The 16,581-nt window shown below is 37.7% G+C and overlaps 1 protein-coding gene across 1 annotated transcript in view; it reads left to right on the top strand.

Annotated features, from left to right (window-relative positions):
* Nucleotides 1–945: 945 nt before the first annotated feature.
* LOC311165306 (hippocampus abundant transcript-like protein 1) overlaps nucleotides 946–16,581 on the top strand; it is a gene marked incomplete at its 5' end in the record, with an annotated part of 29,365 nt that continues 13,729 nt past the window's right edge. Inside the window, 3 exons of the mRNA XM_084225169.1 lie at nucleotides 946–1,143; nucleotides 12,237–12,332; nucleotides 15,380–15,442. Coding sequence (XP_084081295.1) covers nucleotides 946–1,143; nucleotides 12,237–12,332; nucleotides 15,380–15,442 — 357 coding nt within the window. The remainder of the gene's footprint in view (nucleotides 1,144–12,236; nucleotides 12,333–15,379; nucleotides 15,443–16,581) is intronic.

Below are 16,581 nucleotides of genomic sequence, written 5' to 3'. Positions count from 1 at the left end.
TACCTTTCTGACTGAAGAATCTCTTTGAATTTAAAAAGTTCTCATCTCTTGGAAGCCTCAATAGAAAAACCAAAACAAACCAACAACAAAAACCAACACTGATAACTGTACAGGGAAAAATCCCTTTCAAGTCAGTTGAAAAATGGTTGTCTTAAAAAGAGCAAAAATAGTACTATATTTCATGATGACTATTTTGATGATGACTATGAAGAAATGAAATGTTTTGTAAGAGCTTCTAGGCTACTAGAAAAAAAAACGTGGAAAGCAAGCATGAAATTCTACATAGAAATGGCTTGGGCTGGCAAGGAAATGAAAAGAAAGTATGTTGATTTACTAATCCCTGTATAATAAGAAAAAATAATTTCGTGCATCCATTTAGTTCACACTAACTTGTTACTGGCTGAGTGAGCTGGGGGTGTTTAGCCTGGAGAAGAGGAGGCTCAGGGGTGATCACTCTATACAACCACCTGGAAGGAGGGTGTAGCCAGGTGGGAGTCGGCCTCTTTCCCAGGCAACCAGTGACAGGTCCAGAGGACAGGAGTTTAAGCTGTGCCGGGACGCGTTTAGTTTGGACATCAGGAAGAATTCTTGACAGAAGCGGGTGACTGGACATTAGAATGGGCTGCCCAGGTGGAGTCACGGACCCTGAAGGGGTTTAAGGGTAGACTAGATGGGGCACTCACTCCAAACGTCTAGGTGACGAGATGGTGTTCGGCCGTAGTTTGGACTCGATGACCTCAGGAACCCCTTCCAGCCTCCCTGACGCCGATTCCCGGAGGGAAGCTGGCTGCCGCGCGCGCCTCCGTTCGAATCCGCCTCAGGGGCGGGGGCCGTTCGGCGCGAGAGGGGCGGGGTCGCGCGCTCACGTGAGCCCGGCGCAGGCGGCCGCTGCAGCCGCCGCCGGCCCGGCCCGGCCGCTCCGGGAGGGACCATGGTGGGAGCGACATGAGCCCCGAGCCGGAGCCGGAGCCGCCGCCAGCCCGGGAGCGGGCGGCAAAGGAGGAGGAGGAGCCGCCGCCACCGTCGTCGTCGCCGCCACCACCACCACGGACGTCGTCGTGGGAGGGCGGCGACGGCGCCGGGTGGAGCGGCGGCATCATGCTGGGAAAGAGGGTCAGCCTGGTGCCGTGCGGCTATGGCGCGGTGAGTGCCCGGTGGGAGCGGCGGCTCCGCGGAGGTGGTGGCGGCGGCTGCGTGCGGTTCCTGCCGGCCCTCAGCGCGGCCGTGCGTTGCGGTCTGGGCCGGGCGGCCCGTGGGTATCGGCCCGGCCGAGAGGGGTAGCTCCCCCGTAGCTGCCTGGCGAGATGTTTCCTGGAGCGTCCTGCCCCTGGATGCCTTATGGCAGTTGAGGTGCGGCGGGTTCCTGCGTCGGCCCTGCCCTGCTTTGCCCTGCCCGACTCTGACAGCCCCGCTACGTTCTTTACGAGTTTGTCCCAGGCGGAGAGACCTGAGTAACAGCACCTCTGAGCAGGTGGCTGTAAATAAGTTTTCTTTTAAAATGTATGAATCCGAGGTGCCAGGAAGGTAAAACTAAAGTTTTCCTTAGGAGCTCTTGGAGGTGCTCCGTGTTGAACTTAACCCACGGGGTTACCGTATGCAGTTTTTCTAAGTGGCCGTGCTTTCTGTTTCGTCTCTTCCCATTGAGATCTTGTGCGAATAAAGGAGCTGGAAGGCAGTGAGTGATCCATGCCCTCGCTGCAAAGTTGCGTTTGTAAATGTGGTAGCCTTGCCTAATTGCTTTCTGAAGAAAAAGGCTTAAGCCTTTCTGTCAGTACGTCAGTGTGCTCACAAGGTGCCTTAAAACCAGATCAGAGATCACATCCCTTGAGCTTTCTGCAGTAGATGACAGGTGACTTGTTTCAGGCAGGATGGTATTGGCTGAGGCGATATAACTCATCCTGTTTTATCGGAGTTAACCCAGAGGTCAAGATGGAATAGAAGAACCCAGGGGTTCTTCTAACAGGTGATTTTGGCACTAGCAGTTTTTGAAGGGGTACAGGTGCAAAAGGGGTGCATGCCTTACCATGCCGAATCTTTTTTAGCAAATTGAAATCACATACATTTTTTTGGCGTCTGAATTGCAAGCTGTTAATAACTTTTCTTGAGGTATGTTTATGTTCATGTGTACGTGAATAATTTAGTATTAGTTTGCTCACAAAGTTGGGTATGCTGAAAGCTTTGCATATGCCAAAAGTTATAAAACAGTGCTAGGTTTGTGTCAGGGAGTCAGCATCTCCTTTGTGTGTTACCTGTTGTCCCACAGATAAGCCTTTGTGTTATCAGAGAGAAGATAGTGGGCTGTTTTATGTGAAAGTGAAGAAGTATTTTTTAGCTGTTATATTTAGTATGTTAACAATGTAGCATTAATACGATGTTGTGACTAGAGCTGAAGAATATTAAAAAAAAAACTTGAAACCATCTGTTTGATGCACATAAATTCTTTCTGCCTTACTTGTATTTGATTAAGATCTTAAGGTACTTTTAGTAGATGATTAATGCAGAGAAGATGTAGAAAAATGTTGTTCTGTGGAATTCATTAGTAAAGTAATTTCTTTTATGTAAGTTAATTCCAAAATGACTGCTTCACACATCTTACAGTGTATCACTTCTGTATTTGAGTCTTTCAGTTGTCTTTTAGAAATGGTTATGCCCTTCAAAAAGCAGGTTGGACTCTTCAAGAAGTGCAGCTGTTATCTGCTGTATGGTGGAATTAGTGTTCAGGTTTGTGTGCAGTATCTCCCATTAACGAGTCTAGTGTGTATGGAATGCAGTAACCCAGTCTGAAGTCACACTACACAAATATCTCTGAAAGAATTTTGAAAAGTTAATGTTTTAATTAAGAAACAGGCTTCAGTTTTATCTGCTCAGAGGATGTGGTGAAAGAAACAGAAGATTTATCTCCTAACTACATAGAAGAAAAATAGTTGAATTTTTTGATATATGAACAGAGAAAATGGAAGGTGCAAGTAGGGAGGTGTAAAAAGAAATCTAAGAACTGATTTCTTTCTCTAATTTTGAAAAGTAAAACTCAATGCATAAGTCATAACTGACAAAGATGCTAACCCATTTTTTAATTAATGTATGGAATGTCTGATAAAGTTGGATTAAGTGTTAAAAAATGCTTCTCAGTACTTAATATATGCTCTTCTGTAAGTTTGAAAATTTAGCTTCAAAATTACATAAATTCTTAATTTTGTACAATGATCTGAAGTTTGGTTTTCTGAGTGTATTTTTTGTCCCTTCCCTTTTAGTTGTGCCCTCTAAAGCATCTCATATGAGACAGACTGCATGGAGCTCTAGCCTTATCTCAGTAGTGCAGTTATATCATGTTAGGGTCTGCATCTGTTCCTGACTGAACAGTCTGCTTTGTAATTGCAGTTCCTGCACCTCCCTGTGATTCTCACATGGTTGTCATATTGCTACAACTCCCTCTGCCTAGACTTTATTGAAAGAGCTTATTCATAATAAAATATGAGGGACTGGATCATGGCTTTAGATGTAGTTGCAGAGATCTGTTTGATTTCAGTGAGAGTGCATGCCTGGCATTTGGAAGAGGAAACTTGCTGCTTGGACTACTGCTGAAGAAATAAATGCAGAAGTGAAATTTTTGTGAGCTGCATCTTTGGGCTCTGAAGAATGTCTTGATTTTTCATTTTTACTTTTACTCTTTTTTGACATCAGATCAGTAAGACAAATTGGAAGAGTATGACCAAGTCTGTCAGGTTGTGCAAGGCTTTCTACTTTTACCCCTCCAGCTTCGGTGTAAGAAGCTTCTGTTTTTGGATGTAGCTGTAGCTAACTTCACCTTACTGAATGCATTGGCTTCACTGAATCGAAACACTGAAATACAAATGCTGAACAAACAACTTCTTATGAATCAAGTTACTCAAAATTAATAAGAACAATAGTATGTTTAACTAAATTCCAATGGAATTAAATAATTTTTCTTGGCTGCATTACCATGACCTCAGTGAGCCTCAGAAATTGAAGTAAATGATGCTATGAGGCATTTTGTTAGCTCTTGTGCAGTCTTCTTACATCTGATTTATGAATGCTGGTTGTATACATTTTAGCATGGTGTTCAGAATATTTGTACTATGCATTTCATTTCTGGGCAACCTATTGTCAATAAAATGTCAGCAAAATAGTGTCATACTGTCTAAATAAAGTGCTTTTGTGGGAGTAATCCTAAATAGAGTATGAAATAAAGAGTCACAGATTTAAGAATTAATCAGATGTTAGTTTCATGTTCTTGGATGTTGCAAAATGCTGCAGCTATTATGAAGCCTTTGGAAAGATAATATAAACATTCTGAACCGTACATGTCCAAATTTTACCAGCCTTTATTATTTAAATTTTATATTTGTTTACACAGTGAAGCACAGTGGTATGTACCCAAAGAATCCCATATTCTTCCCGTTAGTGTTAGCATTTTTCTTTTTTATACTCCATAAAAAATACAGCACAGTAAAACTAAGGCAGCATGATTTAATGTTATGAGACTTTACTGAAACAGGTCTGAATTCAATAAGCTGGTTTCTTAAATTTCTTGCTTGTAGAATTTAAATTGTTTTGCTGGTGGTAAAAATATAATTTGTTTGTCAGTTCAGGTGTTAAGTTCCTTTGTGGAGCACTGTCTTCTCCCACACAGGTTATTTTTACTGTTAAATCTGAATAATTAGAGATGAACAATATTACATTCTCAAGACTGCTAATGTCATTCTGAATTTTCCCTTCGTGTTAGATGGCATTAAGTCTGAACTGTTACCAGGAATGTTTAGCTGTTCTGATTAAAAACAAATTACATTTTTGCTGAGAGGACATTTCTGCTGTTACAAGTCTAGTGTTACAGATGCTCTGGGTTCTATCAGTGTGTATGTTGTTGCATTCCAAGAGAAGCACTGTAGGCTAGATCAGTAAAAACTTAAATTATCAAGATGTAGTTACGTAATTAGTCATTAAGATCCTAACCTAGCCTGCTGGACAAGGAGTTTGAGTAACTATCTACACTATGGAAAATCATATGTATTAAATAAGCAGCCAGGGCTTTTTGGAGGAATTTCTCAGTGTTGTATGTATTTCTAAGCTTTACTAAGAAAACTTGAAACAGATAAATTGCTTCCAACTTGCTGTAGTGTAATATGCTGGTTATATGTTATTTCTGTATGAAGTATTTTAATTAAGCAATGAGGTACTGTCCAGAACGGAGGTCTCAGAATGTGGCAGGATGTATGGTAGTTATTTTCTTGGGTAGTCTTCCTACCTCAGTGGCTTCAGCTGTGAAGACAGAACCAGAAATGGTCTTCATGCTTTACGTACCTTAGAAGATTCCTCCTCTAAACTTGTCCAGTCTAAACTGAAACAGGAATGTGTTCCCAGCAGGAAATACAGTATAGCAAGACATTTTAGACCTCAAGAATAGATTGCGTAAAGTACCACTTATTTTTCTTGTATTTTTGTGTAAGGAGGTGGTGGCAAATTTTTTTAGCACCCTTCGTGTCATGTCACTCCCAATGCAATGAATCCTATTTGTACCTTTCTGCAAATATTTTTATTGCAGTTTGAGGGAAGCTGCTTCAGTATTCCTTCATATCTTTGGTAGTGCTCTTTTTCTTTCTGTGGTCTTCTTGTGCTTCTGTAAAATAGATTATTCAACAATGAATATTGCTTAAAGCTTCTGAATGAACCAGTCATGGGATAAGAGGAGGATCTTTATGTAGAGCTAATAAAAATGATCAGAACATCCAAAGAAGAGGATTAGCTAGGCAGGCACATCACATGTTAGTGCAGTAATATAGTGATAATCTTTTTCCTAACAGGGAAAGTTCTTTTGAACCTGTGTTAGTAGGTCACTGCTGAATGCTAGACTAATTTCTTTCATTGAACTCTTTTTTTCCAGGATCACATTCCTATGTTGTAATCATCTTATATGTGGAACTAGAATTGTTTCTTCTTGCTTGCATTGATTAAATTAATATACATGAATTTCAATCTGCCATTTAATTTATTTTATGTATTCCACAAACTTTTGTTGTTTTTTACCATTGCCCTATAACTCTTCCAAAGTGAATTGCTTCTTGTCATCAATGAACTTTGTCACTTCACTTTCATCCTTTTTTAATAGCTCACTTCTGGATGTGTTCAAGAACATAGGCACTAGGACAGAGAAGTAGGAGTCACCTGGTAATGTTGCTGTGCTGTATGAAAAGATTGCAGTAGGTTTATTTTTTTTTTTCAATGGTCCTCAGGTTTTTTTGTGCGTGTTTTTTGTGGTTTGGGGATTTGTTTGTTTGTTTGTTTGTTTTCCCTGTGTGTGTATTTGTTTTCTTTTCTTTTCAATTCCCGTGAAATGTTTGCTTGCGTTAAGAGCCTTTAGTCAGCATCTTTAAGTATATTTACTGCATTTTTGGAAAGATTATTGATGTCATCTGCCTTATCTATACATGTGCTTTTGAGAACTCTAGGAATGTTTTAAGTCACAATTTCTCTTGGCAAAATCTTCACACGTTTTCCATTTTGAATGAATTGTTGTTCTGATACTCTAGACCTGTGCAATATGATTTAGCCTAGCTTTCTATTGAGAAAGTCTGTTATGATCTTCCAGTCCAGATACAGATCTGCTTAAGATGTTTGTTTTGCAACTGACATACAAGTTTGGACGGTGCATAATCTGAATTAGGTATGATTTATATTGCAGCTCACAAGACATACCTAAAATGCTGTACTGGATTGGAAAACACTTTCATTTGTGTTCTGTGTAATTTTGTACTGAAGTTTTGTCAGTTCCAACTAGAGCATTTGTGGTGAACAGTTGGAATTAAGGTGGATCCAAAATGCTTCTGTTTGAAAATTAAAGAAAATAATCACTAGAAAGCGACAAATATGCAGTATCCTCAGAAAACTACCTGGGTAATATGTGTGGAAGAAAGAGAATCCATCATGAAGTGAGATGGATTGGTGGCATAATACTTGTGCAAAAATAAGCTAAAATGATTAAATAGTCTTGTAGTGAGACATACCAGGAGAAGTTTGCATTTAAAGTAGTTTTATTTTGAGGGGTTTGTATTTTGGGGGAAGCTAACGAAATAGTAATGAAGATAAGTGTGTAAAGAGAATGAATTTTATAATTTGTCATGAACTTCAAAATCTGAATGATTGATACATGAAAGCATGTTTCTTGGAGTGTTTTACTGATTCTGTTAGTTCAGTTCTTTTTTTTCTTGAAAATATCAGAATTGACATAGTGGACTGCAGTGCAGGTGGCAGTATTAAAAATGACTATTTGAATCAGTTAATTTTTGTAGTGGAATATGTTTCTGTAGGTGCTTAGAAAAAAATAATTAAACTCATACTAATTAATTTGAATGTTGTTTTATGTATTGTAGGACAGTGAATGCTCTTTGCGAAGGTATGTCTGTACTGCAAGTAGAACAAGCAACTAGCAGACTCTCCTGAGGGATCCTAGCTCTTGTTGGGAAGGAATTTCCCAGAGGATGGTGTAGGGAGACAAAAGCAAGTTCCTGTGGTTGTCAGTTCAGAAGTTCAGTTTGAGTTTGGTTGTTATCTGCCTGAAAGATCACCGGCTTATGTTACTGGAAAGGTACTTTAGGGAGATACCTTCCTCTTCAGGACAGGATCAGCTGTGAGGCCTGAGCAGGTTGCGCAGGGCTTTTCCAGGTGTATATATTGAGACAAACACTTCATGTCCAGCTCTGCTGCTTCATCCTTATGGGATGAAAAAAAGCCTACTGTATTTATCCAGTTGAATCTTTTGCTGAATTCTCCTAGCAGGACTGTGTGGCCCTCAACAAAATAAAAAAAATTTGAAAAGGTGCTCTGAAAGACTTTAGGATTTGAACAGTGAGAAGTAATTTTGTTATCAAAAAAGCATAATTCTTCAGAGACATTAACAGGCATTCTTGTAATTGATGTTGAGGTGCTTTTGCAGGCATTCAAACAATTTTTATGATTACATTATAAGTATGAATTAACAGATAAGTAGTTACCTAAAAACTGTATGAATAATAAATACTGCCTGTTCTTAGTTTGCTCTGCAGATCTGGGACTGGCTATAAGCTTGCATTTTGCTGCAGAGTATTTTAGGGTGAATTGTATTAGCTGTTCTTCAGAATGTCTTAGATAAGGTTTTGTTACTAATACGAAAATGCATTTCCCTCCTCCTTTTCTATGAGCAATTATTACCAGCTGGATTTATCATTTTGACATTCTTTCACAGATTTATTAATGTTCAGCAGCTGTTTTGCTTTGAAAAAAAGATTGTACTGCCTCCCAGTAGTTATCCCAGCTTCCTTCAAATTAAGTTTTGTATTTACTCTGACTCCAAGAAAGGCAGAAGAAAAAATGGTTTTTTTAGAATTGGGCAGTGAGAAGAGGCATTGAAGGAGCAAAATGTAAAACTGGAGAGAAATAACAGATGTTTTGTTAGAGCTTTTAGGACTTCATATTTTACAATGGTGGCCTAAAACTTGTATTGTTAAGCATTTGAGATTAAGTAATGTTTTGCTCATTAATGATTGTGCAAGTATAAAACCTTGACAAACAGCTGCATTTGAAGGCTGTTACAATGTTCATACATAGTTTCACAGCCCACACACAGTTTTGTCTCTTTAAGATGATCCATGTGAGTAGAAAATAAGCCGTTAACAATTTTAAGGCTTTTCTGAGGACACTTTCAATTTTGAGGGCAATGAATGAGACATGCAACTTCTATTTCTTAAATCCTTTAAAAATCTTTTTAATCATAAGGAATTCAGTAGGTTGTTCCAATACTGTTTATTCAAGAAGCCTAAAGGCCCTTGTGTTTCAAGGTTTATAAGAGTTTCTTGCATACTCAAAGTTCTTTGTGTAAATTGCATGGAGTTTTGTTGCAGGGTGTTTTCTCAATGCAGAAATGAACCTCACCTAGTAGTTCTGATACAGAAAAAAGGCAAGTGTGAAGTGTTTTTAGTAAACTCTGATTTTGAACTGAGTAAAGAGTTTTCATTGATTTTTTTTTTTTTTTTTTAAATCTGTGGACCAGGGTGTGTACAAGATCAATCATAAACTATTTGGGTTTCTTAAAAAATAAGTTGATGCTTGATTAAAAATTGGAAGCTTCTGTGATAGAGTTTTTGGGAGCTACAGTAAAGATGAACATTCAGAAGTAATTATCTTCATCAGTCCATTTGATAATGTCAGTAAACTTTCCTTGTTTCATGATCTTAGTTTTCCAGTGCAGCTCTTAGCACAAGATTTTTAATTAATCTATGGATTTAGGACGCTGTAAAGAAAACGGAAAGAAAATAATTAACTATAGTCAAAGTGGATCATATATTGGTAGTGTTAGTATATTTGGCATAGAATGATTGTCTTATTTTTAACAGGTACATGTTCCTTTCAAGATCTGAATTTTAGTGTTCCAGGTCATGGCTTGAATCCAAAAGGCTGTGGTGTTTTCTGGTTTTTTTTTTATTAGGTCAGTGCAGCTAACTGTAAGCTGTGCGATACTGCCAGAAATGATTCGCAGACTCTTTTATTCTCCATGCTTGTCTTTGAGTGTGTATATACATCATCTTTCTGCTAAACTATGTAAGTCTCAGATCAAATTTGCATGTAATAAAAACACTATTAAAAAACTCCAAACAATCCAAAACTTCATTTTTCATGGTGTTAGAAATGTTTGCTAAATGCAGACCAGATATTAATGTTGCAGCAACATACTTAGTGGTATAAAGTTGTGAGAGAAGTTAAGTAGAGGCGGGGGAAGTGAGTCCCTTACCTACTCTGCTGTAAAACTTGCTTTTTTCAGAGGAAACTACTGTGGAAGGGATCTTCAGACTTCAGTGTAATTAGTGTTAAGTGCTAGTCTGACTGACAGACATCTGTCAAAAAATAGTCATAAAACTGTTATCTTATTACCTTATATGCTTACAGAAGTACTTACAGACTTATATGAGAAGGATTATTTTTTTATCCCCAAAGCCTTTGGAATCTTTGCTATTTAGAAATTTAAAATTGCATATTAATAATTCTTGAAAGTTATTAGCCTTCCAGAGATAATCTTTGGTCTATGATATTGTTTCCCAGGAGACAGAGAATTGTTTTCTTCAATTTGTCATGCTTGGAAGCAAGCATGTAGAAAATACATGCAATGTAGAAAATACATTTAATCTTACTAGCTAGAATACACTGCTGCTGCAGGTTTTGATAAACTGATGGATCTAAAAATTGATACAGATCTATGCATTTACTGTTTAAACAATAGGAACTTCTTCACAGTTTTTACTATGGAAAGGTTGAATGAATCTTGTAATGCAAGCATTTTCAAAACATGTGATTTCTACCACTTGGGGCAAAAGTTTTTGAGCAGGGGAGAAACACCAAAGGTGTCCGCAATCTACCTTCATCATAGATTGTCTTGACTTTTTTTTGTGTTCAGTGGAAGATCCTGAGTTTCATGCTCGCCCTGGTGTCCACTTGCTGAAATGAATCAGGTTAATATTTATCACTGGGTAGTGTCCCTTTAACTGAATTCTGCATTATTCTGCACTCTTCTGCTGGAGTGAAATGGCCTTGGATTGGCTGGAAGCACTGAAAAACAATCTTCTGCAGACAGTTGCTAGGAGAAAGGCAAAGAGTCATTTTGGAACGCAAAAACTATGTAAAACAGTTACTATGCCAAGGGGTAGTCAGAAATTAAAACATCATGGAATGTTTTTGACTGGAAGGAACCTCGAAGATCATTTAATTCCAAGCCCTCCACCAGTGGAAAAGATTCCATCCACTAGGGAAGGTGCTCAGGACCCCATCCAGTTAGCCTTTAACACTTCCAAGTATGAAATGTCCAGAACTTGATGCAGTGCATCAGCGTTTGTTGAGTGAAGAATTTCTTCCGCATATCTAATCTAAATCTCTCCCTTTTACATTTAAAACCATCCCCCTTCTCCTATCCCATTCTCCCCAAGTAAAAGGTCACTGATCCTTTTTTAAAAGTCACTATTTTTCAAAAGACCCGTTCAAGCAGTGAGAGACCGCACAGGTCTCCCTAAAGCCTCCTCTCCTGTCCTGTCCTGTACTGCACAGCTTTGTGTTATCTGCAGTCTTAGCTGAAGCTGCACTGTCTGTCTCATGAGTGAAGATATTGAAGACCACTGGTCCCACATTAGAGCCCTGAGGGACACCACTCATCACCAGCCTCTGCCTGAACACAGAGCCACAACTCTCTGGCCGCATCCATCCAGCCAGTTCCTTATCCACCAAATAGTTCACACTTCAAATCCATGTGTCTTCTATTTGGAGGTAAGGGTGTCATATGGAACTGTGTTGAAGGCTTTACAGAAGTCTAGCTAAATGACGTCTGTCAGTCTCCTCTTGTCAACAATTGCTGTCACTGCAGTGAAGCCCACTAGATTGTTCAGCATCTCTGCTTAAATCTCTTTCGGGAAGCAAGCAAGCAAGCAAGCAAGCAGCAGTTCTGATTAAATGCGCCTTTCCCAAGGATTTTGCCCATTTAATCTAAATAAAAAGATTTCATTAATCTCATCTGGGATCAAGTCCTTTGATCTTGAATGGCAGCAGTTTCACAGAATCATGAGTACTTTGATAGTTTGCTAATTCTTTCTGGAATTACTTGTTGCCCAGGTGAATAGTTCCTCAGTCTGCAGTCTGTATTTGCAGACGCAAGCATAGAATCAGTTAGTCAGCAATCAATAGAAAACAGTTGTACAGATGACATAAGTGGCTCCTTATTTTCTCATACTTTGGCATTTTCAAATACAAAAATTGTTGCTCTTCTAATTATGTACATTGTCATGGTTTTGTTGAAGCAGTGCTGTGATCTTAATGAAGTGGATGTGTCTTGTCACTTGTGGAGGAAGCAGAGAGAGGTATACTTTTTGTCACCTTGTTGTGGAAGGGTTGTGAATAATGCTCGAGTGGGAGAAAGCCTTAAAGGCATATTGGAGATGAGAGCAGTACAGGACAGTCAGGAATAGGGCCAATAATTCTTTTCAGTCAGCAGGTGTTCAAGGGAACAAACTTGAAGTTCCCTAGAGATCTTTAATTGTTTTGTAATACAAAACAATTTCTCCTCCCTTGTTTGGCTTATTCTTGTTCCCAAGGGCTTGGTTAGTAGGTCATGCTGAAAAGTGGTTATGCTCAAAACGTGTTTCTAAGAGATACTTCCACATGTAATGAACTGGATATGTATAACCACTGTGTTTGTTATTCTTTCTTAGCAACAAGGTATTGGTCGGCCGAGTATATACCATGCTGTGGTGGTCATATTTCTGGAATTCTTTGCCTGGGGGCTCTTGACAACTCCAATGCTTACGGTAAGTATCATTCATCAGCTGTTGTCTTGGTATTGACAAATGTTAATTTGCTAATTTCTAGGGATTTGGGGTTTAATTTGCTTTATATTAATGCATATCTCATTACCTGAATTCCAGAAGTCTAAGCAGCTACGTTCTGGGCGGCTGAAAGACCAGAAGATAAAGAAAAATAAATTAATTCTGCTTACTGTCTTTAACTCTTATTTGCCTTTTAGACTAAAACTAGTTTAGTCTATTGAAGTATCTCTGGAAATTCTGGCTTTTTCAAGACTTCATTAATCTTCAAGAGTTCAATTAATCTTCCAGTTGTAACAGTTGAATAAACTATGCAATCCTTCATTAACTATGTATACTCCCATGGGCTGACTGTTTTGTCAGCATGTAACTTAAAGTGCAAAAGCGTTCATGTAAGAAATGGATTTTATAAGTATTTATTAGGTTCTGGTTATTTTCCAGATTAACAGATAATTTGAGTGTTTGGTAATAGGATATGAAGCATTTCATTTGAAGGCATGGATCTTTTTCATTTTATGGGGCCTGCCTGAGCAATCGCAGGAGGACTACTAGTCCTGGTTTTCATTGCCTTATACTTGAGACCACTTTGAATACCTGGGAAGCAGTCTTGTGTGATTGAAAGAGTAAATTTTTTTCCTTCTCCAGACCCCAAGTAAGATAATGTCCATAACTCTTGGAATGTGTTTGCGTAACTTTTCTAAAGACGGTCGCTGAACTTCTTAACATAACTTAGTTATAAAGAAGTTCACATAAACAGTTGGCACTTTTCCATGAAGCAGTTGTCTCACAAAATGACTGTCCTCTCATCCTGTCTTGCTGGTGTCAAAATATAGGGAAGCTTACTGGGTGGTCATATATTTTCTTTTTTTCTTTGCTTTTTTTTCTTAACCAAAGTGCTCAATTTCAAGTTTGACACTTCTCATTAAAAGGGATAAATGTGCAAATCATAATTCTTACAGATCTGTAAGCCCCCACCAATTTTAATAAAACTGTGTATTAGGTGGGTTCTTCAATAGTTGCCCAGTAGTATACTCTAATTGGAGTAGGTCCATAGTTGAGGGTGATCATCTTTATTTGTAATCAGCTTTGTAAACACTGAATGGCTGTTGTGTGGTTTATATAATTTCAAGTCTGGTTTGATACTTTGCACCTGTTTTGTGATGTACCTGTGGTAGCTTACACTGGCCTGCTTATGAACTAGAAGTACTAGATGTCATGTGTTATCAGCAAGGTTCAGCCTTTGATCTGCCAGCTGCCTACTTCTGCTCAAGCAGGTTTGTCAGGTAGGAAGGGCAGAAATGAAAATATCTGGCCTGTTGATCAAAGCTCATGGTTACTCAATTTTTTGTGGGTTTTTTCATGATTCTGCAGGTCATTGTCCAATTTCAGTCTAATTAAAATGTTGCATACTATGAAAATAAATTGTTGGATGGCTAAGATTTTTTTAAGGTTAAATTTTTAAATTGCTTTTTCACTTCTTTTGACATCTGTCAGCAAAGCTGTACTCTTTGTTACATGACACTATACTTGGAGAAGAAAAGATTTAAAGTGTTTATAAAGCACACAAAGGCTGTTCTAGTCAAAGACTGCCCAGAGGTTATGGACATTTTTTTTTAATTTATGGACTTGTAACCAATGTTCGTAAGTTACCATAAGCAATATTAATTACTTAATGACATGTTCTTTCTTCAGTATATATATTTTTTTTTTTTTTGAATATGTATCCATTGGTAGAACTTAAGTAAAGCAGTTCCTCTACCAGTTTGTCAACTTGCATTTCTCTTGTCTATAAAGTAACAAATTTTAATATCAAAAAACTTGAACTTAATATCAGCAGTGGTTGCCTCTCAGGAAAAAATACTAGAAAACAGCTCACGGGTAATTAGATTTGACTCTCTGAGTTTCCTATTTCTGTTTGTTTTGTGTTGTTTTTCTTTAACTTAGAAGACAACTACTTTTAGATCTGTAATTTGAATTCTGATTTTTTTTTTTTTGCTCAGTTCATAAGATCAGTGTTCTAACAGGTGAAATACCATTGTTTTAATGATACTAGGAGGGAAAAGTGATGTAAATAAAGAGAATTATCTGACCAGTAATTAGTAAGAGAACCACCACTTTGATTAAACCTTTGATTTGAGAATCTTAGTCTTCCTGTAAAAATGATGCTGATGCTTTTCAGTGACACTTTCTCAGTATACATATAAGTAATTTTTGTAATTGGTGGCACTTATCTATAAATATCAGGTGCAAATGAGTGTGAGTTTTGTTTGAATGTGAATTTTTGCGCATATGTGTTTTGAACATCACAATAAGTTTTTCTTAGTCAACGTGATAGCACCTGTGAGGCCCCTTAACTCTCTCGCATATTTATGGTAAATCTGTTTAGCATAGATTAACATTCTTGCCCTTGAATTAGGACTGCTGGTAAAGCACCTTACATGAATTCGTAGCTGTATTTATGCGCTCAGAACTCTTACTGATATTTATAAGCATCTACTTGCTAATTGGAAGTGTTTCTAACTGTATGGCTATTTAATAACTGCTATGTGTTCAATTGTGAATATAGCACTATTTTTTCTTTGTCCATGTAATTTGGTGGAATTGCATTGTCACACTTAAATATTGACAGTGAGTCAAACTTTTAAAGGAAGTAGCTACATAAAAATTTTGTAATTTGTACTGCTTGGAGATGGTTTTTGCTTACATTGATCCTCTTTTGGAGCAGTGTCCCAAACCAGCTATCTCTGCATTACAGTCTTTGCCAGCATAAGAATTTATGCCAATAAATAGATATTAAATCTTGTTTACATTTTCCTGTGATGACAAAAAAGAGGTAGACGACACTTTATTCTCGTTGTTCCAGGGGTTTTGGTTTTAGTTTTTTTTTAGTTTAGTTTTTATTTTGGGATAGGATCCTTTTCTTCTAACAAGTTCTCATAGAGCTATCCTGTTTTACAAATCAAATTTAGACTTGGAATCAACTCTCTCTTGTCTCTCATTATTAAAATAGTGATTTTTTCTCCCCCGTTTAGGTCTTACATGAAACATTTCCCCGTCATACATTTTTAATGAATGGTCTTATTCAAGGTGTTAAGGTAAGATGTTTTCTAAACCTCTGACCTAAATATTCTGTAAGTTTTCATATTTTGACTTGTCTCAACTACATTTTCCATAAGAACATACAAAACACTGAGAATGTAATAAATTCTTAAACCATTTTTTTACTGTAGTAGTTGTTTCTTGGGCTGAATTCAAGTTTTACTGCGGAAGTGGCAGTATCTTAAGACAAGTGGAATGTTTCTCAGAAATTTAAATTCCTCTTATTTGAATAGGTTCCACTTGTAGCTATTTGTAATTTTGATAAGAATCTGTCTGAGAATAAAGCTAGGTTTTTGTTGTCTGTTAATCACTGTGATTTTGTCTTAAAATGTGGCATAACGGCTAATTTTCATCAGGTTTGTTTTATTTCCTGGTCCTATTTTTTTAATCAGCTCTTGAACATTCTGTGATATTCAAGATATTCAGGGCAATTTATAGCTTACTTAGACCACTGCATTCACACAGTGGTTATGCTGAGTTGTGGCCACAAAAAAGCTTGCAAGAGTTTTATAGCATAGCTAATGTAAAGTCTTTACTTTGATAACTCTTGTGCTGAGAGGCTGCAAAGCTCTTGCTGAAACTTATGACTAAGGTAATTTATAGCACTCAGAAACTATTTTTCTTTATGTCGCGTAACAAATCTAAAGCACTGCTTTTAGCTGTAAGAACCTAACATCTTTAGGATCAACTTGCTGTCTTGCTGTCTTTCATGGTGAACTGGCAGAACACAGTGCACTTCGGATGTTTGTCTAAGACCGAAAGAGGAAGTTATCTTCTCATTGTTCTCATAGAAAAACAAAGTTCATGTTCCTCTTCCTGTTTTAAGTTTTTCTCTCACACTGCAATGTAACTGTGTATTAGAAGTAGTAAATAGAGGGTTCCCCATACATTTTGTACAGAGCATGCCTGTAGAAAAGTGCAGTAATGTAATGAATATTTGTATTGCTCTAACAGGTCTAATAAACTGGGGATCAAAGACTAGAGAAAGCTTGTACTTCCGTGTCTTTTTTGTTAAAATTTTGTGGAACATTGTGTCATTGTTTTTGACAGCAAAACATGTTAGTTCATATGGCACTGAAATCTGATTCTAAAGAACAGAAACAGTAATTTCAACTGAGTAAGACATCTAACTTTC

This window comes from Fringilla coelebs, assembly GCF_963513975.1.
Source record: "Fringilla coelebs genome assembly, chromosome: Z".
Lineage (NCBI taxonomy): Eukaryota > Metazoa > Chordata > Aves > Passeriformes > Fringillidae > Fringilla > Fringilla coelebs.
This window is presented reverse-complemented; position numbering and strand designations above follow the sequence as displayed.